This window comes from Narcine bancroftii, chromosome 6 (assembly GCF_036971445.1).
Source record: "Narcine bancroftii isolate sNarBan1 chromosome 6, sNarBan1.hap1, whole genome shotgun sequence".
Lineage (NCBI taxonomy): Eukaryota > Metazoa > Chordata > Chondrichthyes > Torpediniformes > Narcinidae > Narcine > Narcine bancroftii.
The window spans coordinates 24,004,621-24,027,624 of NC_091474.1; the positions used below are offsets into that span (position 1 = coordinate 24,004,621).

At 43.9% G+C, this 23,004-nt stretch overlaps 1 protein-coding gene across 2 annotated transcripts; it reads right to left on the reverse strand.

The window, feature by feature from the left end:
- Positions 1–5,218: 5,218 nt before the first annotated feature.
- LOC138735827 (dynein light chain roadblock-type 2-like) lies at positions 5,219–14,122 on the reverse strand. Of its 2 annotated transcripts, none has more exons than XM_069884309.1 (4): positions 14,019–14,122; positions 11,707–11,782; positions 7,810–7,977; positions 5,219–5,966 (listed from the first exon to the last, which is right to left on the reverse strand). In XM_069884309.1, exons 1-4 carry the CDS (start codon positions 14,019–14,021, stop codon positions 5,923–5,925), a joined length of 291 nt encoding a protein of 96 aa, XP_069740410.1. In that variant the 5' UTR covers positions 14,022–14,122; the 3' UTR covers positions 5,219–5,922. The 2 variants fall into 2 exon arrangements, with proteins under 2 accessions (XP_069740410.1, XP_069740408.1); XM_069884307.1 differs by lacking the exon at positions 14,019–14,122 and adding an exon at positions 13,581–13,604.
- Between the last annotated feature and the right edge of the window lie 8,882 nt (positions 14,123–23,004).

Here is a 23,004-nt window from a genome sequence, read left to right on the forward strand (position 1 = left end):
GTATTGCACTTTGGAAGGAATAACCACGGGAGCACATACACAGTAAATGAGAGGAGACTGAGGAGGGCAGTAGAATCAGAATCAGATTTATTATCATGAACATGTGGTCACAAAATTTGTTGTTTTGCAGCAGCAGGACTGTACAAAATTGCTATAAATTACATTTCCATAAATACTATATATTAAAAAATTTTGAGTGCAAAAGGAGAAAAAATGTGAGGTGGTGTCCATTCAGAAACCTGATGGCAGAAGAGAAGAAGCAGTTTTTGTGTCATTGGGTGTTCGTCTTCAGGCTCCTGTACCTCCTTTCTGATGGCACCAGTGAGAAAAGGGTATGGCCTGGGCAGTGAAGTTTCTTGAGGACAGAGGCTGCTTCCTTGAGATACCACCTCTTAAAGATGTCCTTAAAGGAATGGGAACAGAAAGATCTGGGAATACAGATACATAATTCCCTGAAAGTAGTGTCACTGGTGGATAAGGTTGTAAAGAGAGCTTTTGACACATTGGCCTTCATAAATGAAAACATTGAGTACAGGAGTTGGAATATTACGATGAAGTTGTACAAAACATTGGCAAGGTCAAATTTGGAGTATCGTGTGCAGTTTTGGTCACCAAACTAGAGGTATCAATAAGATTGAAAGAGTGCAGAGGGTGATGCCAGGACTTGAAGAACTGAGTTACGGGGAAAGATTAAACTTGATTTATTTGCTGGAGTGCAGAAGAATGAGGGCCGATTTGATAGACCCTACATGCAAGTAGGATTTTTCCACTGAGGTTAGATGAGATACAAACCAGAGGACAAGGGTTGAGGATAAAAGGGGAAAAGTTTATAGGGAACTTCTTCACACAGAGAGTGGTGGGAGTGTGGAATGAGCTGCCAGCTGAAATGGTAAATGACATTTATGACAAATTTGGACAAGTATGGATGGATGAGTATGGAGGGATATGGACTGAATGTGGGTTAGTGAGATTATGCAGAAAAAAATCATAAACAGGCCCTTCTGCCCTGTAGTTTTCTATGGTTCTATAAGGTTAGAAAGTATGCAAAATACATTCATAATTTGTTACTGAGACTGGAGGCCTCCAGTTGTTAGACTGGCAAGGCTTTGAATTTTTCCTTGGAGAGTCGGAGGCTGAGAGGTGATTTTGTAGAGGTATGCAAAATCATGAGGGGGTATAGATAGACCAGGTGAAAGGTCACAGTCTTGTGAAGGGAGGCACGGTTAGCATAGCGGTTCACACAAATCTATTACAGCGCCAGCAACCTGGGTTCGAATCCGCCACTGTCTGCAAGGAGTTTGCATGTTCTCCCCATGTAGGTTTCCACTGGGTGATCCAGTTTCCTCCCACCCTTCAAAAATGTTCAGGGTTTTTGAGCAGCATGGGCTCGTGAACCGGAAGGGCCTGACAGCTCGAAAATTAAAAGTAACATTTAAAAGATCTTTTCTCCGAGAGGTTTGAGTCTGAAACTGAAGGGCACAGAATTAAAGGCAGAGTTAAACATTTAAGAGACCTGATTTCCGCACAGAAGGTATGGAACAAGCTGTCAGAGAAAGTGGGAGAGATGGAGACATAATAGACATTCAGACAGGTACGTGGATAGGAAAGGTTTCGAGTAAAAACACAGAAGTGCTGCTGGAACTCATCAGGTCTTGCAGAATCCATAAGATGTAAAGATATACTGTAAAACCAACATTTCTGGCCTAAGTGATTTGGGCTAAATGCAGGAAAATGGGAATAGCTCAGTCATCTTGGCCAGCATGAATGAGTTGGGCAGAAGGCCCTGTGTCCATGCTGTAAAACACCACAAATAGAAGGGGCAGAGGGAGGACATGGAGAAGGCAGGCAGAGAAAGGATGAACTACCATCTAAATTCTAGATTTCTTCATTAATGTGTCTGTCCAGCACTAAAACCTCCAGTGTGGGGGGTGGGGGGGGGGGGGGAGTGAAGCACGGACAGACTGGACCATCAGGGGGTGGGGGGTAGATGAAGCCTTGCCTCTTACTGGTAACTGAAACCCTCCAGTCCTGGTAACATGATTACGCCGAGTCCATCTAGGACTGAAGCCACCGGTAATGGGAGGGAAGGGTGGGAGGACATCACTTTAGCTGGAAGTGTGGTTGATCCTGCCAGTTCTGCAATGCAGCCACTTTCAGCAAGTTGAAGGAGGGACCTCAAGACAACTCTCCCGACTTTACAGTAGGTTCCATGAGGACTGCCCTCATCTGACCCCCATTCCCACACCCCCCCCCCCCCCATGGGACCCTGAGTACTGCTTTAACACCTCCACTCACACAGAGACCCAAAGTACCGAAAATACCCGATAAAAAGATTCACTTCGTCACCGAAGACTCTTGAAAACTTGTACAGGTGTACCGTGGAGAGCTGGTTGCATCACTGTCTGGTGTTGAGATGCCAATGCTCTGGACAAGAATAAACTCCAGACAAAGTGTTTAATTGGGGAAGGGATAATTATGAAGGGATGAGGCAGTAACTAGCGAGAGTAAATTGGAAACGGATGGGGAAAGCACAGAACTAATGTGGAGGAAGTTTAGGGACCACTTGTGCTGGGTTCAGGATAGGTTTGTTCCACTGGGACAAGGAAAAGATGGTAGGAAAAGGGAACCATGGCTGAAAAACAGGTGAGGCAACTAGTCAAGAGGAAGAAGGAAGCAGACGTTAGATATAGGAAACAGGAAACAGGAAGGGCTCATGAGAAATATATGGTAGCCAGGAAGGAGCTTAAGAAAGGATTTAGAACTTGAAGGGGGCATTAGAAAGCTTTGACATGTAGGATTAAGGACAACCCCAAGGTGTTTTATGTGTATGTGAAGAACAGAAGGACAATGAGAATGAAGGTGGGGCAGCTAAAGGGTAAAGGAGGCAACATGTGCCTGGAGGCGGAAGAGGTTGGGGAAGTCATAAATGAATACTTTGCTTCAATATTCACAAGAGAAAAGAACCTTGATGAGGGTGAGGTCAGAATAGAACAGGCCTGTGTGCTGGAGATTAAGGAGGTGTTGAATCTTCTTAAAAACTTCAAGATTGATGTTTCCTGGGCCAGATGCAATATACCCCAGGTTGCTGTGGGAAGTGAAGGAAGAGATAGCTGGGACAGTACCTATGATTTTTTGAGTCCTCTTTGGCCACAGGCAAGGTGCCGGAGAATTGGAGAATGGCAAAAGTAGTCCCCTTGTTTAAAAAAGCTAACAAGGAGAATCCTGGGAATTATAGACTGGTGAGTCCTACATCAGTGATGTGTAAACTATTGGAGAGGATTCTTAAGAATAGGATCTATAATACAATCTACTCAAGGATAGTCAGCATGGCTTTGTGAAGGGAAGGTCATGCCTCAAGAACCTAATTGAGTTTTTCTGAGTAGGTAACAAAAATAATTGATGAGGGCAGGGTGGTAGATGCGGTCTACATGGAGTTTAGCAAGGCATTTGACAAGATGCTTCATGAGTGACTCGTTCAGAAAGTCATGAGCCATGGGATCAGTAGAACCTTGGCTGTGTGGAGAAAAAATTGGTTTGCAGGAAGAAAGCAGAGTGTAGTAGTGGAAGGAAGCTATTCTGTCTGGAGGTCAATGACTAGTGGAGTACTGTAAGGATCTGTTCTGAGACCCCTGCTCTTTGTGATTTTTATAAATGACCTGGATGAAGAGGCAGAAGAATGGGTCAATAAGTTTGCAAATGATACAAGGGTTGGAGGAGTTGTAGATGGAGCTGAAGGTTGTCGAAGGTTATAAGATATAGACAGGATGCAGAGTTGGGCAGAGAAGAGGCAGATGGAGTTCAATCCGGATAAGTGTGAGGCTATGCACTTGGAACAGCAAACCAGAAGGCTGAGTACAGGGATAATAGTTGGTTACTTAAGAGTGTGGATGAACAGAGGGACCTCGGGGTCCAAATTCATGCATCCCTCAAGGTCACCACACAAGTTGATAGGATAGTTAAGAAGGCCTGTGGGATGCTGCGCTTCATTAATAGTGGGAGGGGATTGAGTTCAAGAGAGGTCATGTTGCAACTCTACAAATCTCTGGTGAGACCACACTTAAGCCCCTTTTCTACTGGTGCCTTGTCCCATGAATTAACTGGGAAAGGGTCCAGTGGAAAAAAAAACTGTCAGCATGCCAACGCCAAATGATGTCATTTCATACCGGGGATTAACCACCTTGATCCCTATTCATATCCCTAGCTGATGGCAGCATGCTGATAAAACCAGTGGAAAAGGAACAGCAGAAAGTCACCTGTTTCCAGTTGAAGTATTGTGTTTAGTTCTGGTCACCTCATTACAGGAAGGATGTGGAAGCCACCACGGAAAGGGTGCAGAGGAGATTTACCAGATGTTTCCCGGATTGGAAAATAAGTCTTATGAGACAGGTTAGCAGAGCTGGGACTTTTTTCTTTTGCATGTAGAAGGATGAGAGGAGACTTAATAGAGGTCTACAAGATTATGAGAGGCATAGAGAGGGTGGATAGACAGCGCCTGTTTTTCAGGGCAGGTAAAGCAAACACCAAACGACACGAGTACAAAGTGAAGGGAGGGAAGTTTAGGGTAAATATCAGGGTTAAGTTATTTTGCACAGAGAGTTGTGGGAGCTTGGAATGCCTTGCTGGGGATTGGAGTGGAAGCTGAAACATTAGGGGCATTTAAGAGATTCTTAGGCAGACACATGGATGGAAGAAAAATTGGTTAGAGGTTAGGGTAGATTTAATACTCTGATTTTTAAAGAATACATCGGTTGGCACAATATTGAGAGCCAAAAAGCTTGTACTGTGCTGTAGTGTTCTATGATCTATGTTAACTCGGCCAGCGACATCATGGGCACCAGTCTTCACTCCATCGAGGACATCGACAAGAAAGCAACAGAGGACCCCCGCCACCCAGGCCATTCCCTCTTCACTCTGCTACTATTGGGAAAAAGGTACAGAAGCCTGACGACAAGCACCCAGCAGCACAAGGACAGCTTCTTCCCCTCTGGCATCAGATTCCCGAATGAACAATGAACCAAAGACACTGCTTCACTTTGTCCTTTTCTTTTCCCTGCACTATTTTAATTTATTTTGTAATGTGGTTCATATAAATGTTTGTACTGTGACGCTGCCACAAAGCAACAAATTTCGTGTCATGTTCATGACAATAAATTCTCATTCTGTCCATCACCAAACCCGGGTCAAGCAGAAAAGCTGAGAACAAAATACTCCATGATGCTTTTGTGGGGACAAGGTTTTATTTTAAAATAAAAACAAATTGATCTTTCATATTGATGTCCCTGTGTCTTCTTCACCTTTTCAAGCAGCTGACGTATTCAGTTAGCACTCTGCAACTGATCTAGTCCAGCCTATATGCGGTGAGTATCCTTTCTCCATTATTTGAGGAAGATTGAAGATGCAAACGGTTAGAGTAAATCCCCGGCACCACAGTTTACTCAAGTCAATTACGGGCTTTTGATAATTCAAAACTATCCCTGAATCGCACCTCTCTAATCTCCTTTCTGAATGTTGGTTGTGATATATCCCAACCCATGCAAGCATGAAATTAGCTATCCACATACAAAGTACTTTATTAAGATTGTTACTTGTTACATTTAAGCCAAGACTGCTTCCTAAGAGAATGCTGCTTTAATCTTTTTTCTTACATTACTATCTGGAAATGAAAATAGAGACAGACTTTCACTGAAGATCTAATTGGTTAATGGGTACCATTGATTGAATGGGTTACCAGGAGCAACTTGGAGGGGTTTATTCAGCTACCTGGGATAGACGTGAGTGCCATTCGAGAGTTTTTGGAGAGATGTCGCAAAAGCACAGGGGCCAGGCATCAATAGGTACAGTTGCGGTGGGAGCAGGCTGCCAAGTAAATGTCCGTCGGCTCAACACCGCTCGGGAGGTTTGCCAGAGATGATGACGTGGAGATCATTCACTGGGATTCTGGATGACAATCAATAAGTATTCTTTATCTGTTAGAGGGTTAGAAACGTACAGGTGTTAGCAAAAGACCAATGGACTCCAATAATTTAGCTTGCATTAATTGGTCTTACAGTGTAAGGAGATGCCTAATGGGCACATTTCAGGAGGGGGTCCCTAAAGCTTGGCACAGCTGCCATAAAGGGTTGGTGGGGAAGGAACACTGTCTGCCAGCACAGGACACTAAGGGGCTGGGTCCTCTGTAACAGCCTCTCAAACACCCCCACAGGTATATTGTTTTGAGGAGGAAGATGGCATTGTAGTAAAAACATCGAAATACTGAAGGAACTCAGCCGGCCTTGCAGCATCCATAGGAGATAAAGATTTTTACTGATGTTTCAGGCTTGAACCCCTCTTCAAGGTGTAAGCAAAAAGCAGGAGGTGTCTGAATAAAGACTGGGAGAGAAAGGGAGAAGAATGGGGAGGAGTTCGGACCAATATAGATGTTAATTAGATATGATAAGAGAATTGATTTTGACTCGTGAAAGGAGACAGAGGGAAAAGGGAAGGGGGGAGAACTAGAGGAAAGGGGTGGGGGGGGGGGGTTAATTAAATCCGGAGATGCTGATGTTAATGCTATCTGGTTGGAGGGTGCCCCATGGAAGACGAGGTGTTGTTCTTCCAATTTGCAGATGGTCTCAGTCTGGCAGTGCCTGAGACCATGGACAGACATGTCAGCAAGAAAACGGGATGGGGAATTGAAATGGGTGGCCACTATGAGATCCACGGTATTGCGGCGGACAGAGCTGAGGTGCTCAACAAAGGAACATGGCATTTACTTGTTTGGTGAATATAGGAAATTGATGGTACAATCAATGTATCCCATTGCATTTTCGATAATTTTAGAAACAAAACAACAAATTTCCTGATAGGTTCACGACAATAAATTCTGATTCCGATATATGTGTGTATAAAGTTCTTTTAAAAGACATTTAGCTTTCTGTTCCCAGTCTGTGGGGATAACCAGAGATCCTTCCCTTCCTTTGGGAGGCACTTATAAATTATTGGAACCATATTAAGAAATATCACCTCTACGCGGACCTAACTTCTCCATTTCTGTTGGCGGGATAGATGGCGAGAGGCTATCTGCTCCAGTTAGAGTCAAGAAACGGGGTCCATGTTCTGGATGAAGAGCAGGAGAAACATCTTCACTAGAGGGCTGCATGATTTTGGTCTTCTCTTCCCCACCCCAAAGGGGTGTTGAGGTTCAGCCAGTGAAAACCTAATGGGCAGATTTTTGGAAACCGAGGTTGAAGGGGATGGAATTCCTAGAATGGTGGTGTTCCATCCTTAGGCCAGGATGTCACATCAGTCCAAGGATTTCCTCCCCCCTCCAGATAATCTCAGATTTCAAGGACAAGAAAGGAATGGGGTTTATGGTAGAACTGAATTGAAATGCTGTCTGGCATAAACTATTGTGCAGGTGAGTCAACTTCTTAATTCTTAAGTACGCCAGGTTGTGTAGGGAAAAAAGGGCACACTGTAGCATTACAGAGTGAAGTCTGGTTAAAGCAAAGCAAGGGTCGTTGAAGTAGGGTTAATGAGATTGTGTTTTAGTAATGGCAAGTGCGTTCAGCAGTCTAACAACAGCAAGGAAAGAAACTGTCTTTGAATCTGGTGGTGCATCACTTTTTAAACACTTTTTCCCACTGGGAAGAAGTGGGGGGGTGGGGGGTGGTGGAGAGAGCAGGGAGAAGGGAGTGATTGGGCAGAGAAAGGCGGGGAGAGGGGCATGATGGGGTGGGGTGCTGTTGGCTTCTTTCCCATGGCAGTGTGGAGGCTCAGGAAGGACGCGCAAAATAAGCCTGGGAACAGATTGAAATAAAATGCATTTACCAGGTGCAACCATAATCTCGTTCTTCTTGGTCCGGATCCTGAGGAAGGTGAGGTCGTTCTGTGCATCGAGGTCCCGGATGGTACTCCTGGCCTTCACTGCCAACTGATGGATAAGACCTGCGTACTGAGTAGTGGTGGCATTGTCCATGGTTGATCGGATGGGAATACCTGGGTGGAGGGATACACATGCAAGGTTCAGATGGCAGGGTCATTATGACATACTATGCATGACATGGGTGAGACCATACTTGGGAGTATTGATGCAGCTCTTGTCACCCAGCTAAGGAAAATACATCACTAACATGAAAAGGGTGCACGGTGAGTGCAATGCTTTCACAGCGCCAGTGATTCAAGTTTGAATGCTGCTCTGTCTATGAGGAGGATTGCACATTCTAACCATGTCTTCATGCTCTGGTTTCCTCCGACCCTTCAAAAGATACGGGGTTGTTTTCTTTGGGTGTAATGATATTAAGTGGCTGCAATTGGCTTCCATGGTGCTGTAAATACCATTTACAATTTAAAAGATTCAAGATAAAGTTACCAGGATTGGCAGATTGAACTGCATGGAGAGACTCAACAGGCCATCTCCTTTCCTCCCCATTCCCTTCCCTTTCCATTAAGAGCTTCTCCCCTCACCCATTACTCCAGCTTTTCATTCTTCTGCCCTCTCACCTGTGACCTCTTGCTTGTGGCCCTGTGCTCCTCCCCCCCCCCCCCCCCCATTTTATTCAGGTGCCTGCCTGCTTTTGGCTCATACATTTTTGAAGAGCTCAGGCTCAGGCTTGAAGCATTGGTTTATGCATCTTTGGTTCCTATAGAGATTCTTCAACACTTTTGTGTATTGCGTATTGCACCACAATCACAGTGTCTGCAGACTTCCCTGTTTAACTCAAAAAAAAAACTTGGGCTGGGAATTTTCGTTATAATTATATCATCGTAGAGGTGGTGGGGTAAAGATAAGGTAAATCATCTTTTCACCATGCTCAAGGATTTATGGTGAGAGGATAATGATTTAAAAGAGACCTGAGGGCCACTCTTTTCACACAAAGGGTGGTAAGTGAGCAGAACAAGCTGCCAGAGGGAGTGGTAAAGACAGGCACCATTATGACCTTTAAAAGACATGTATGTGGATAGGAAAGGTTTCCTCTTCTTCTTTCTTTAGCTTGGCTTCGCGGATGAAGATTTATGGAGGGGTATGTCCACGTCTTCTGCAGGCTCGTTGGTGACTGACAAGTCCTGGAATAAATATTTTCAATACCGCTGGATGCTTTAGTATAAATTTATACCCTTTCTTCCATAAAATCGCCTTTGCTGTATTGAACTCCTTTCTCTTCTTCAGGAGTTCAAAACTTATATCTGGATAAATGAAGATTTTTTGCCCTTTGTACTCCAGTGGTTTATTGTCCTCTCTTACTTTTTCCATTGTTTTCTCCAGTACCTTTTCTCTTGTAGTATATCTTAGGAATTTTACTAAAACAAATCTTGGCTTTTGTTGTGATTGTGGTTTAAAGGCCAATGCCCTTTCTATTTCCATTTCTTGCTCTAGTTCTGGACATCCTAGGATCCTAGGGATCCAATCTTTTATAAACTCTCTCATATTCTTGCCTTCTTCATCTTCCTTAAGGCCCACTATCTTTATGTTATTTCTTCTGTTATAATTTTCCATTATATCTATTTTTTGAGCTAACAGTTCTTGTGTCTCTTTAACTTTTTTATTAGATTCCTCTAATTTCTTTTTTAAGTCCTCTACCTCCATTTCTACTGCTGCTTCTCGTTCTTGCACCTTGTCCATTCTTTTTCCCATTTCTGATAAGGTCATATCTATTTTATTCATTTTCTCTTCTGTATTGTTTATTCTTCTTCTTAAATCATTAAATTCTTGCGCTTGCCATTCTTTAAATGACTCCATGTATTCTTTAATAAGAGAAAGTATATCCTTTATCTTGCCTTTCCCTTCTTCTTCTATTTCACTGTACTCTTCCTCTTCCTCTTCTTCTTCCTCTGGGTTGGCCATCTGTTGTTTCTTTGTTGCCCTTTTCTTCTCTTCTTTCTTGGTGACTGACAAGTCCGATGCAGGACAGGCTGGCACGGTTGCAGTGGTTGCAAGGAAAAATTGGTTGGTTGGGGTTGGGTGTTGGGTTTTTCCTCCTTTGTCTTTTGTCAGTGAGGTGGGCTCTGCGGTCTTCTTCAAAGGAGGTTGCTGCCCACCGAACTGTGAGGCGCCAAGATGCACGGTTGGAGGCGATATCAGCCCACTGGCGGTGGTCAATGGGGCAGGCACCAAGAGATTTCTTTAAGCAGTCCTTGTACCTCTTCTTTGGTGCACCTCTGTCTTGGTGGCCAGTGGAGAGTTCGCCATAGAACACGATCTTGGGAAGGCGATGGTCCTCCATTCTGGAGACGTGACCCACCCAGCGCAGTTGGGTCTTCAGCAGCATGGATTCGATGCTTGCGGACTCTGCCAGCTCGAGTACTTCGATGTTGGTGATGAAGTCATTCCAATGAATGTTAAGGATGGAGCAGAGACAGTGCTGATGGAAGCGTTCTAGGAGCCATAGGTGATGCCGGTAGAGGACCCATGATTCGGAGACGAACAGGAGTGTGGGTATGACAACGGCTCTGTACACGCCGATCTTTGTGTGTTTCTTCAGGTGGTTGTTTTTCCAGACTCTTTTGTATAGTCTTCCAAAGGCACTATTTGCCTTGGCGAGTCTGTTGTCTATCTCTTTGTCGAACCTTGCATCAGATGAAATGGTATAGCCGAGGTAGGTAAACTGGTTTGGAGGCATAGTAAAACACACACAATGCTGGAGAAACTGAGCAGGTCAAACAGTGCCTTTTATGTACCTTGATGAAGGGCTCAAGCCCAAAATGTCGGTTATGTTTTTTTTACCTTTGCTATATAAAGGACACTGTTTGACCAGCTCAGTTTCTCCAGCACTGTGTGTTTTCACTTCAACCACAGTCTCTACAGATTTTTGTGTTTTACTTAAGGTTCAGAGGGATATGGGACAAGATTGAATAGACTATTTGGTTAGCAAAGGCAAGTTGGGCCAAAGGGGCTGTTTATGACTCCAAAATTACGATTCTTTGGCATGCCATTTTGATTTTGGGGAATACACCCCAAAACCTCTGTAAGATCACGCATTTCTACCTGGTCAAAAGTTTAAAGTTCAGATTTATTGCCAGAGTACATACATGATATCACATACAACCCTGAGATTCTTTTTCCTGGGGGTGAGACAGAATTTCTACTTATCTGTAGTGCAATAAATGGTACTCAAGATGCATATACAAAGGAGAGAAATTTAAACAAAAAAGTGCCAACAAAAAACTGTGTAATTCAGAAAATAAATATTCAATCATAAATAATGTGCGAAGAGTCCTTCAGTCCCTGATTGTTGTGGAGTCTGATGGTGGAGGGGTAGCAGCTGTTCCTGAACCTGGTGGTGTGAGTCTTGTGGCGCCTATACCTCTTTCCTGATGGCAGCAGCGAGAACAGGGCATGCACTGGGTGGTGTGGATTCTTGATAATTGGTGCTGCTCACTGAAGGCAGTGTTCCCTGCAGATGATCTCAATGATGGGGAGAGTTTTGCCTGTGATGTACTGGGCTGTGCCCACTACCTTTTTCAGGGCTTTCCGCTCAGGAGTATTGGTGTCCCCAAACCAGGCCGTGATGCAGCAAGTCAGCACACTATCGACGACACATCTGTAGAAATTTGCCATGGTTTTCAATGTCATACCAAACCTCAGCAAACTCCTCAGCAAGTCTTAATCAAACCACCTCATTACATTTTGGGACGGGATGCGAAGCCCAGCCTGATGTAATTTTTTTTGTAAAAGGAACTAGAACAATGATGAACCAGGAAAAATCTGAATCAAAATATATGGAATACCTTCTATGTTGACAATAACTATTCCCAGAACACCCTTCTGGTTCTGAATTCTCTTCAGAGTTTCTTCAACTTCAGCCTGAAAGGAGAGATATTAATTAACAAGGAAGAATGTATGTAGACGCTGTGATTGTAGTTTAATACACAAAACTGCTGGAGAAACTCAGCAGGTCCCACAGTGTTCTTTTTGGCAAAGATACATAACTATTGAACAGGCCCTCGACAAGATGTCATCGGTGGATTATGGGTGGGAAGGCAGAAGCGAAAAAAGCTGGGAAGTCATAGGGGGAAGGGGAATGGAAAAGAAATAGAGAGCTGGAGGAAAGGAGGCAGAGGGATGGAGAAAAAGAGGGAGACGGGAGAGGGGTTTAACAGAAACTGGAGAGGTTGAATGTTAATGTCATCCAGTTGGAAAGTGCCCAGACGGAATTTTAGACATTGTTCCTCCAGGTGGCCTTGGTTTGGTCATGCAAAAGGCCGTGGGCAGACATGTCGGCAAGGGAGTGGGGCACGGAATTGAAACAGTTCGCCACACTTAAATTTAATTCTGAAAGACTCAGGCAATGTCTTCAAATACTTCCTCAATGGCCCAGTCGATAAAGAGAATGGATACGTTACACTCAATCTTCAAATCTACCAAGGAAGTGGAAATGCAGGGAACGAAGGCAGAGTGTTCATGGGAGAGTTTCAAATTGAATTAGAATTTGTTTGTTATTTTTTGCATGGGTTAAGGGGAGCAGCAAAATATGAATGGCAGTAGGGAATTTGAGTTTGTGAGTGCCCAGAACTCTGGAATAGATGAGTAACTGATGCAAGTTTTAACAGGATCCGCAGGACAGGACGAAATGGGTAGAGTTGCCAAGACAGAATTAAGAGGTGCAGCTTGGTCGTGAGCTGTCTGTTCCATACCAGGGACGTGGCTGGCGAGGGGAGATAGGGAAAGAAGCAGACAGCCCACTGTTACAGATACTCTGAACGGAACCCCTTCTCCGGGGGGGTGGGGTGGAAGCTGGTTTTGACTCCTCACAAAGGCTTGGTATTCACACTTCCTGCAACTGACAGCACCCCTGCACCCACTCACCCCAATAGCAGAGCATTAAAATCAGCACTGGCATGCTGGGAAATAGCTGCTTACCACATGTTGCGGGCTTGATAAAGGATATCTGTAACCTTGGGTCTCTTATAAATGAAATAAGTAAACTATTCCAAAATATTTATGTATATTATATCTTTATATATACGTGATTATTATCTGCTGGCTGCTATATATGTGAAATGCTGGTTCGTCTGGTTGTATAAGTGGTAATACTGCCTAGCCCGCAAGAAAAAGAATCTTTGTGTATGTGATGTCACATATGTAATCTGACAATAAATAAAGCTGAAAATGTACAGTCAGACTTGAACTGAGAGGCACTTAAACAGGCAGGGAACAGAGGGATGTAGTCAGCAGAGAAATCGTGGGCCTTTTCCTGTGTTAACTGCAGAAAGACCATCACAAGCACCCAAAAACACCTCATCAACACTTTTGCAATGGAAAACAGGCACGCGCATTAAACATTGGCCTTGCAGAGATGCAGTCAAACTGCATTTGAATTTAAAAAAAATTCTGGGCTTTATCAATGGATATGAAGGGTGTACAAGCAGGGACGATACTACTGATCTGGCCTCCATAGAAGCATTGTGTTCAGTTCTAATCACAAGTAACAGGAACGATGGATAACTGGGAAGGGAAGAGAGGCTACATGGCTAGAGATTTGCACCTATTCTGTCAAATGAACAGTGTGGATAAAGGCTAACAGTTCCCTTAAACGGAAGGAGTGAGGAATAAAGAACACAGGCATAAAATCAACTGGCAATCAATCAGCAGACTAGATTACATTTAACATTTCTATTACTCCATTCCGTCATTAATATTCCTTTGCAATATGCTTGTGAAGCAGCCTGCTCGGTGTGGTTGTGCTCTGCTGCGCTGTCGAGGCCATGAAGGCTTTTAATTTTCCTGACATCCAAGGAGCTTCAAGCATCCTGAACCTCTGTTGTCTATCCTGATCCTCAGAGGAGCCTTTAAGCAGAATAAAGTCATTTAAACACATGCAGTGCTGCTCATCGATGCCATCATTTAGCCCCTGCATGCCTCTGGCCAGCTTCTGCTGATCTGATGGGTCTTTTGTGCATATTACAGCCCAAACAACGCAGCAGAAGGAAATGACCCGTTTCGGCTAATGCAATGTCTTGCTCTCCTCCCTCTGCACGGTGACTGCTGTCCCCAGCCAACCCCCGGACTCCGGCTGCCCCCCTGAACATTCAGGACTCACCATCTCCCCGGCCGCTTCTCCCCGGAGCGCCACTCCCGACCACTGCGCCTGCGCGCCGCTCCCCCGTCCCGAATTCCCGGGCCGACTGACAGCCCGACTGCACCAATCAGGAGAGGTCGTGACGTCACCCCGCCGCCCCTGTCTTTTGTGAATGGGCAGCGGCGACTGGGATTGATGTCCAGGGTCGGACTCGTGCAATAGCTTGTCATTGCTTTAATGCGGCGGAGGAACAAAATTACTGGAATAAAGTGCAGAAAAAGATGAGGACATTTTATACCACCTGATACCAAACCTTTTGTCCTCTTCTGCCCGACTTTTAAACAAGGGCTTAAACAGGAAAGTGCAGACGTTGTGATTGCAATAGACCAATGTACTGGAGAAACTCAGCAGGTCACGCAGCTCGACGCAGGACTCAGAACGAAGTGTTGGTGACCATTTGCTGCCTATAATCGGCCGAGTTTCTCCACCACTTTTGTGCATTGCAACTTAAATGGTTTTGGGTCTCTTGACCCAGCCCTTAAGGCAGGGGTTCCCAACCTTTTTGTTCCTCTGTACCCCTGGGGCATTTTTATAGGTTCCTTAAAAATTAAGGATTAAAAAACACGACATTGTGCAATCTGACTGCAGATTACAACACCAGTAGTGATTATTCTCTCAGACCCAATGTGCCCCCTGAAAAGTGCAAATGTACCACTGGGGGTACATGGACCCCAGGTTGGGAACCCCTGCCTTAAGGAATTGCCTTTGGCACAGTGGGCCCAGTTCCAACCTCGTTGCATGTTTTCCTCACTCCAGTTTCCTCCCACATTCCAATGAAGTGCAAGGTTGGTAACTGAACTGACCACTGTCAACACTTGCGGCGTGCATTTGAGGGGCAAGATCCGAGTGTGGCTGAGTATTTCCAGCATTTTGTTGTTTAACAGCAACCGTGGTACTGCACCTTGTTCAGGGTGCCAGACTTTCAAAAAGCACAATCAATCCATTGACAAAAAATTCCCAAGTGTAAGGAAGCTATTCCTGTTTCCAATCTAATCCCACTTTCCAACACAGGTCCCACGGCACTGTAGGTTACAGCTCAAGGTAAATTTCCAAACCCAATTTAAATGCAAGGATGATTTTCATCTCCACGTCTATCAGGTAGAAAATTGCTGACTTGTATGACACCCTCAAAGGAAAATGTTCCCTATTTTAGAGGGCAATTTGAGAAAAGATCACAATGGGAGTTGAAGTTCCACAAACTGCGATAAGACTGTACATTTCCATTCTTTACAGTTCAGATTTATTGTCAGAGTACATGCATGACATCACATACAACCCTGAGATTATTTTTCCTGTGGGCCAGGCAGTGCAAAAGAAAAGATACATAGACAAAAGAGAAATGTAAAGTGCAAACTGACTGTGCAATACAGAAATACAGCATTTAATTATGTGTAGAGTCCTTAAATGAGTCTCTGTGTGGTGGAACATAGTATTGCAGGCACGTTCCCCATTGAGTTGGCCTGTCTGCGGAACTGGTAGCTCCTCCCCTAAGTCTCCTAATAAAGGCCTCGCCCATACCTGCCCTTGTACTTGAGCCAGCAGCATGCTTAGGCATGATTGGATCTTTTGGTCAATAAAGCCTTTGGCCCTTACTTCCTTTCTGTGAGTGGTCATTGATCGTGCTGCACCCTGACTGAGATGGAGTCTTGTGGCACCTATACCTCTTCCCCAATGGTAGCAGCAAGAACAGAGGGTGTGCTGGGTGGTGAGGATCCTTGATGATTGCTGCTGCTCTCTGATGTCAGTGTTCCCTGTAGATGTTCTTGATGATGGGGAGTTTTGCCTGTGATGTAGGCCTTTCTGCTCAGTGGTATTGGTGCTATTCTTGAAATATTGCTGACACATATAAGATTGAGGGTCTATTTCAGAGGTGGAGCATTAGGTCAACTGCATAGTGGTGGTTCTGGAGTCACAAAGGCCTGAACAACACACAAGGTCACCAGGAATCCTTCTCCGAAAGTGCATTTGTGAAGCAGATGGGCTTTTAAAAACAACTGACAGTTTCATCAGTGATTGTAGTTTTTCCAGAAGTGCAGTTGTAGTGAATACTATCCATAAAAAAAAGCCACTCAGAGGTTAAGAGGGCTTTTTACTGTGACGCATTTGACCAAATTCATAACCAAGTCCAGGTGCGTTTTAAATTGTTTATTAGTGAACACAAAAGGACTCGTAATGTGGTAACATTCATGAACTTGGCAAGGATAACATCCTTGCTAATGAGACTAATGTCTGGGTAATGGTCAATCTCTTCGGTAATGGGCAGTAGAACATATCAAAGCCCTACTCACCCACTGTCTATCCTGTTATACCAGTCAACATGGGATAACAACTGCTCCAACTGCGCACACTCCCCCATGCATGCACCAACAGCCCAAGTCAATAGTGCATGCGCACTGGAAGATGCAGAACATGTGCAGCCTCCGGACCCTGGGACGTCACCGTGCCTGCAGCCAAACCAACAACGGTAAACAATGAGCCTTTGGCTCTTACACAGGCCCCTAATTATGTCTCAAATAATAATGACATGATTATAAATAAATCAATACAGTAAATTCCAATATTATCTAGACCTTCTTTCTTCATAAGACCAGAGGTTACCAGCACATAGCCTTAAAAAGTGATCTTTACCACGACTCTGTACCAAGTAGAGTCTGTCGTCTATGTAGTGGGCAAGGGACAAGGTCCAAAAAAGTCAGTTTTGGGCTTGTCAAAGCTTCGCCGTCTCCTGTAGAAGGCAGACTTTGTTGATGGATCTGTTCAGAAAGCTGGTCTTGGTCTTGATCAGAACGTGATGTACAAGTCCCTTTTTATCCAGAATGGACTCAACAATTTTTCCAGTTAGCCAGGAGTTTCAAGGTGCTGAATCAGCCATGATGATCATGAAGTCTCCTGGTTCTGCAGTTGGGGAATATACTCTTTAATCCATCCTTTCCAGAACAAGTCTAGCATATACTGAACTTGCCTCCATTTATGACAAGCATTTACGTTTTCCTTCTCATGCAATGGCTCAGTCTTAAGAAGCAGACAATGGTTTGGGGTAAGTGCTTCAAGCTCATTTGGATCAGTAGAGGTCTTGGTGATTGAGAATAGCAACAGCTTCATATAAAACTGCGTGAAGACCCACCTGTGTCAGGTGGAATTGAGAACATTTTGCACTGATCTAATTAGTCTTTGCCATCCACCTCCATGGTGTGAACCAGCAGGGGGATGGAAGATCTAATTAATTCCTTTCTGGAGCAGTGTATTATGAATTTGACCCTGATTCCAGCTTTCAATTGCCTCCCTCAACGCGCACAGAGCTCCCACAAAATTGGTAGATGGTAATTAGATGGTAGTTCCTTCACTTGACCACGTCTGGCTGTAAAATGTTGAAGGGCATTGAGAGTATGTGTCAAGTGATGATGCCATTTTGAAGTGAATTGCTCTTACAGCTAAATGTGAAAATAACACCATAGTACTTCACAACACTCCTTCCACGCTTCTTCAAAGAGTCCAAAATAATCAACACCAGCTTATGTGAAGGGAGGTTCACCAAGAGAGGCTCTATCCAGGGGCAAATCTGCCATCTGCTGTTGTCCAGGAGTAGCATTTATACGCCAACAAACAACACATTTTGACACAATTTTTTCTGATTGACAGTGGCACCAAGAATCCAGTATTTTTGGCGTAGTATGGATAACACATGGTTGCAACCACCTCTTCATGAACATGTCAAAAAATTAGATCAGAAATGTGAAAATCTTTGTCCAGCATGACAGGATGTTTAATTTCTCCTGGCATTGCTGCTCTGCTAAGTCACCACCAACTCTTAATACATCATTTTCCAGAATGGGGTTGAGTTTATGAATGTGACCAGTCCTCTTAACATTCATTCCCTTTCTCAGACTTGAGATTTAATCTGCAAATTTCTTCTTTTGGCAAAAAGCAGATAATCTCCATCTCAGCATTAGCCAGTTCTTCAACTGTGTGACCACTGTTTTCCAGAGTCTCAAGATTTATTTTTCTCCTTCCGTGGCAGATCTTTCTGATAGATGCTATTTGGATGAAGCTGAGCAAGGACACCACTTGCTTGTTTTCTCTTTTTGCTAGGATACAGAAGCAGTCCTTTAAGTTTGAATGTCCATGCTACTGGCCTTTTCAAATGAGACCAGGTTGAGAAGTAATAGATTAAGTGGGTTACTGGATCCTGATTTCAGTCCTTTGGTGAGATTTCTTCCAATCCATCAGGATTTTGAGGCCACTCTTCCTGAGGCCGAAGAAGAAACTGAGGCCTGGACGCCCATATTTCTTTCAGAAAGGCTTGGACTTGCAAACCTCATGAAGCCACGTCTGCTGGATTGTTAACTGTGTTAACGTATCTCCATTGTTGTGCATGTGAGACTGTCAATTTCAGCAACTCTGTTGGCCATGAAAGTTCGGAACCTTATTGTCTTTTTGTTGATGTATTTGACTACAGAGGGGCTATCAGTTCAAAATAAAGAGTCTGCTAGCTTCATCTACAGCTCTTTTCTCCACATTGTGTCTATTTTGCTCGCCATGTGGCAGCAGTCAACTCCTTTCAAGAGAGTGACTGGCTTTAATGGAGCCACTCTTGCTTTTCCCATTATAAACCCACAATGTACCTGACCATGGTTATTATGCAGTAGCAGGTAACTAACAGTTCTGTATCCGTCCTCACACGTATCAGCAAAATGATGCAGTTGAACAAATGTCACCGTCCCAAAGTTTGTGGGTTTGAAGCACATGTCAACCTTGAACTCTTCCAACTTTGAAGTCCAACACGTCCATTCATGTACAATGGAGTCTGGTATCATATCATCCCAACTAATCCTTTTCCTACACAAATCTTGCAGGATATTCTTGGCAGTCAGGACTACTGGTGCCATATTCCTAGATCATATATCGAACTGACTGTTGAAAGAATCCCACTTCTTGTGAGGGGTCAGTCTTTCAAGACGATTTTGAACAAAAATGTCAAACTATCAAAATGAACACACCATTGTACACCTAACATCCCCTCCTCAGGAAGGTTGTCATGGTCCAAGTCCAGATTCTTCACCTCTTTTGCTTTCTTTGTTTCAGGTATGGCAGCCAATTCATGGTGACTGTTACTTATCCACTTGATAAGTAGAAAGCCTTCCTTGAAACAAATCACTCTTAGCTCATGAGAAGGAGCTTCTGAAGCTGCTAAAGTGAGGGGGTCATCCACACAGAAGTTGTTCATGAAGTTGTACAGCTTGAGAGCGAAACGGTTTCATATTGTCCAAAAGGCAAAATTCGCACAAGTTGGAGATGAAGTTGCTCCAAATAGATGCCCTGTCATTCTGCATTCCACCACATTCTGACTGTAGTCTCCATCAAGCCACCAGAGGAACCATAATAAGTCACAGACTTTATAAGGTCAAAGGAGTTGTGTTGAGAGATTGGACTTGAGCCACAGCTCTGACTGTGGTTATTATTGGTGTTTGTGGATTGGTAACATCGTGCTTCAGGACGAATTTGTACATCTCTGGCAACTGTGGTTCAAAAGGAGCTGTCTTAACATTGTATTTTCATTTCCTGTTGTCCTTTCTCAAACTATAACTCCATACCATCAGACACTTCAGATAAGTTACTTCCAACACCGGATCCCTTTGAGGCTCCCAGTACCTTCACTTTGGTCCTACTAGCAGCAACGTTTGCTCCCAGCTCCCCTTCTTTACCTCTTTAGCCGCTCCTCCTTTCATATAACAAGAACAGCCACTTCAACTTTAGCTTTCACACGTGCAGACGTAGTTCTTGAGGCACTGGAAACTCTGGAGCCTGATCCTGAAGAACTTCATTTGCTTCCAACATTTGACACACTGTCAGCCATTTCCAAGTTGTTATCCTTAAATCCAGTTGATGTTTTCTGCAGTGGTTTTAATTGCGCCTCAGCGGTGAAGCTGACAGCAGTGGCAGCGGCAGTCATTTTGTGTCTCCATCCAACTGTCCGAGCTCAAGCACCAAGCCCAAAATCAACAATCCCCAATGAACAAGGGGCAGCACATCCAAACCGTGTCCAAACTAAAAAAGATAACACAGAAGGAATCCACAAATGCAATCCTACCACATCTGATGGCTGTGATGCGCTGCTGTCAACGAGCGAGATTCCACCACGACAACAGTCAATGATATTGCTGGGATTCTCAGCAAATGACTCTACCAGCATGTACATTGGACATTCTGCTCTGCCTGGACCCCTCTGTGGTCAATACTTAGACCAATAGAGACGGATTGCCGTCAGCGGCCTGCCCTCTAAATTTCCAACATGGCTGCCATGTTGCTTTCAGTATCACTCCAAACCAAAGTGGAAAACAGTCCAAATATTCCATCAATGTTCATTCAGTTGTATCGTAGATGTGGCTATTTTCTGTTGATTAAAATGTAGTGACTACTCTCCATTAAAAAAAAACTCGGAGGCTAAGAGGGCTCTTTTCTGTGATGAGTTTGAATAAATTCGTAACGAAGTCTAGATGCATTTTAAATTGTTTATTAGTGAACACAAAAGGACTCATAACGTGGTAACATCCATGAATTTGGTAACAATAATGTCAATCTCTTCAGTAACAGTCAATGGAAAATATCAGAGCCCCACTCACACACCATCTATCCAGTCAACATAGACTCCATGTGCAACCTCCCACACATGCCCCAACAACCCAAGTCAATCGTGCACGCACACAGGAAGATGTAGAACATGCACAGCCTCTGGACTCCGGGACATTGCCGACACCTGCAGCCAAACAGACAACGGTAAACAATGAGGCTTTGGCTCTTATGACAGAAGTGCATTTATTTCAATGCAAGGAGTATTATAGGAAAGGCAGATGAGCTTAGAGCATGGATTAGCATGTGGAATAATGACATTGTGGCCATTAGTGAAACTTGATTGCAGTTGAGGTAGGACTGGCAGCTCAACGTTCTGGGCCTCCGCTTTAGACGAATAGGGGGTGGGAGGTGGGGAGAATGAAAAGGGGAGGAGTGGCATTGCTCGCCAGAGAAATTGTCACAGCTGTGCTCAGGCGGGACAGGCCAGAGGGGGCACGTCTACTAAGGATATATGGGTGGAGCTGAGGAATGAGAAAGGTATGACCTCACTCATGGGGTTGTATTATACACCGCCCAATAGTCAATGTGAATTGGAAGAGCAAATCTGCAGAGCTGGAGGAAACACAAGGTTTTGATAGTAGGAGAATTTAATTTACACATATTGACCAAGCCATCCAGCCCTTTTACAGTATGGGAGTCCCTGCCAATAAGTGGAAAATTAAATTCTCCTACTATCAAAACCTCATGTTTCCTCCAGCTCCCTGCTATATCTCAGAGTTTGTGAAATGTGTTTAGGAAAGTTTTCTACATCAATATATAGAGGTACCGACTTGAGAGCGTACAATACTGGATCTCCATTTAGGGAATTTGACAGGACAGGTGCCAAAAGTATATGTTGGGGAACATTTTGGGACAAGTGATCAAAAAGCCACGAGAAGGATCAGTCTGGGCCTTGGGTTGAGATTCTAAATTGGAGCAAGGCTAATTTTGAGGAAATGAGAAAGGATCTAGAATGCGTGGATCGGGACAGGTTGTTTTCAGGCAAGGATGTGTGTGTTAACTGGAGGACCTTTAAAGGTGAATTTTTAAGTGTAAAGAGTTTGTATATTCCTGTCAGGATTAAAGGCAATGTTAGAAGGTACAGGGAACTTTGGTTTTCAAGGGATATTGTGGACCTTGTTCAGAAGAGGTGTGTAGCAGGTATAAGCAACATGGAGAAAACGAGATACTTAAGGAGTATAAAAAATGCAAGAAAAACCTTAAGAAAGAAATCAGCAAGGCAAAAAAAAAAGACAGTTGCTTTGGCAGACAATGTGAAGGAAAATCCTAAGAGTTTCTACAGGTATATTAAGAGCAAGAGGATAATAAGGGACAAAATTGATCCCCTTAAAGATCAGAGTGGTTGGCTTTGTATGAAGCCAAGGTAAGGAAGATCTTAAATGTTTCTCCCCTCCCTCCCCCCCCACCCCCCACCACATATCAGTATTCACTCAGGAAACAGGCACAGAGTTGTGGGAAGTAAGGAAAACAAGCAGTGAAATAATGGAACCTATACAGATTAGAGGATGTGGTCTTAAACCAAATAAGGGTGGATAAATCCCTACGGCCTGACAAGATATGACTTCAGATCTTGAGGGAGGCTAGTGTAGAAATGGCAGGGGCTCTGGCAGAAATATTTAAAATGTTCTTAGCCACAGGTGTGATGCCGGAGGATTGGGGCATAGCTCACATTGTTTGTTGTTTAAAAAAGGCTCCAAAAGTAACCTTAGAAATGATAGCCGGTGAGCATGACATCAGTAGTAGGTAAATTATTGGAAGGTGTTTCAAGAGATCAGATATACAATTAATTGTATAGCCATGAACTGAGTAGGGATAGTCAACATGGCTTTGCGTGCAGTAGGTCATGTTTAAAGAATCTTAAGTTTTTCAAGGAGGTTACCAGGAAAGTTGATGAAGGCTGTGAACGTTGTCTTGTGGACTTTAGGAAGGCCTTTGACAAGGTCCCGCATGGGAGATTTGTCAGGAAGGTCCAGATTGGAGGTATATATGAAGAAATAGTGAACTGGACTCAACAATATCTGAACGGGAGAAGTCAGAGAGCAGTGGCGGATGATTGTTTCTCAGACTGGAGGCCTGTGACTAGTGGTATGCCTCGAAATCAGTGCAGGGACCATTGTTGTTTGTCATCTATATCAATGATCTGGATGATAATGTGGTAAATTGGATCAACAGTTTGACACTAAGATTGGAGGTGTGGACAGTGAAGGTGGTTTTCAAAGCTTCCAGAGGGATCTGGACCAGCTGGAAAAATAAGCTGAAAAATGCCAGATGGAATTTAATGCAGACAAGTGGGAGGTATTGCATTTTGGAAGGACAA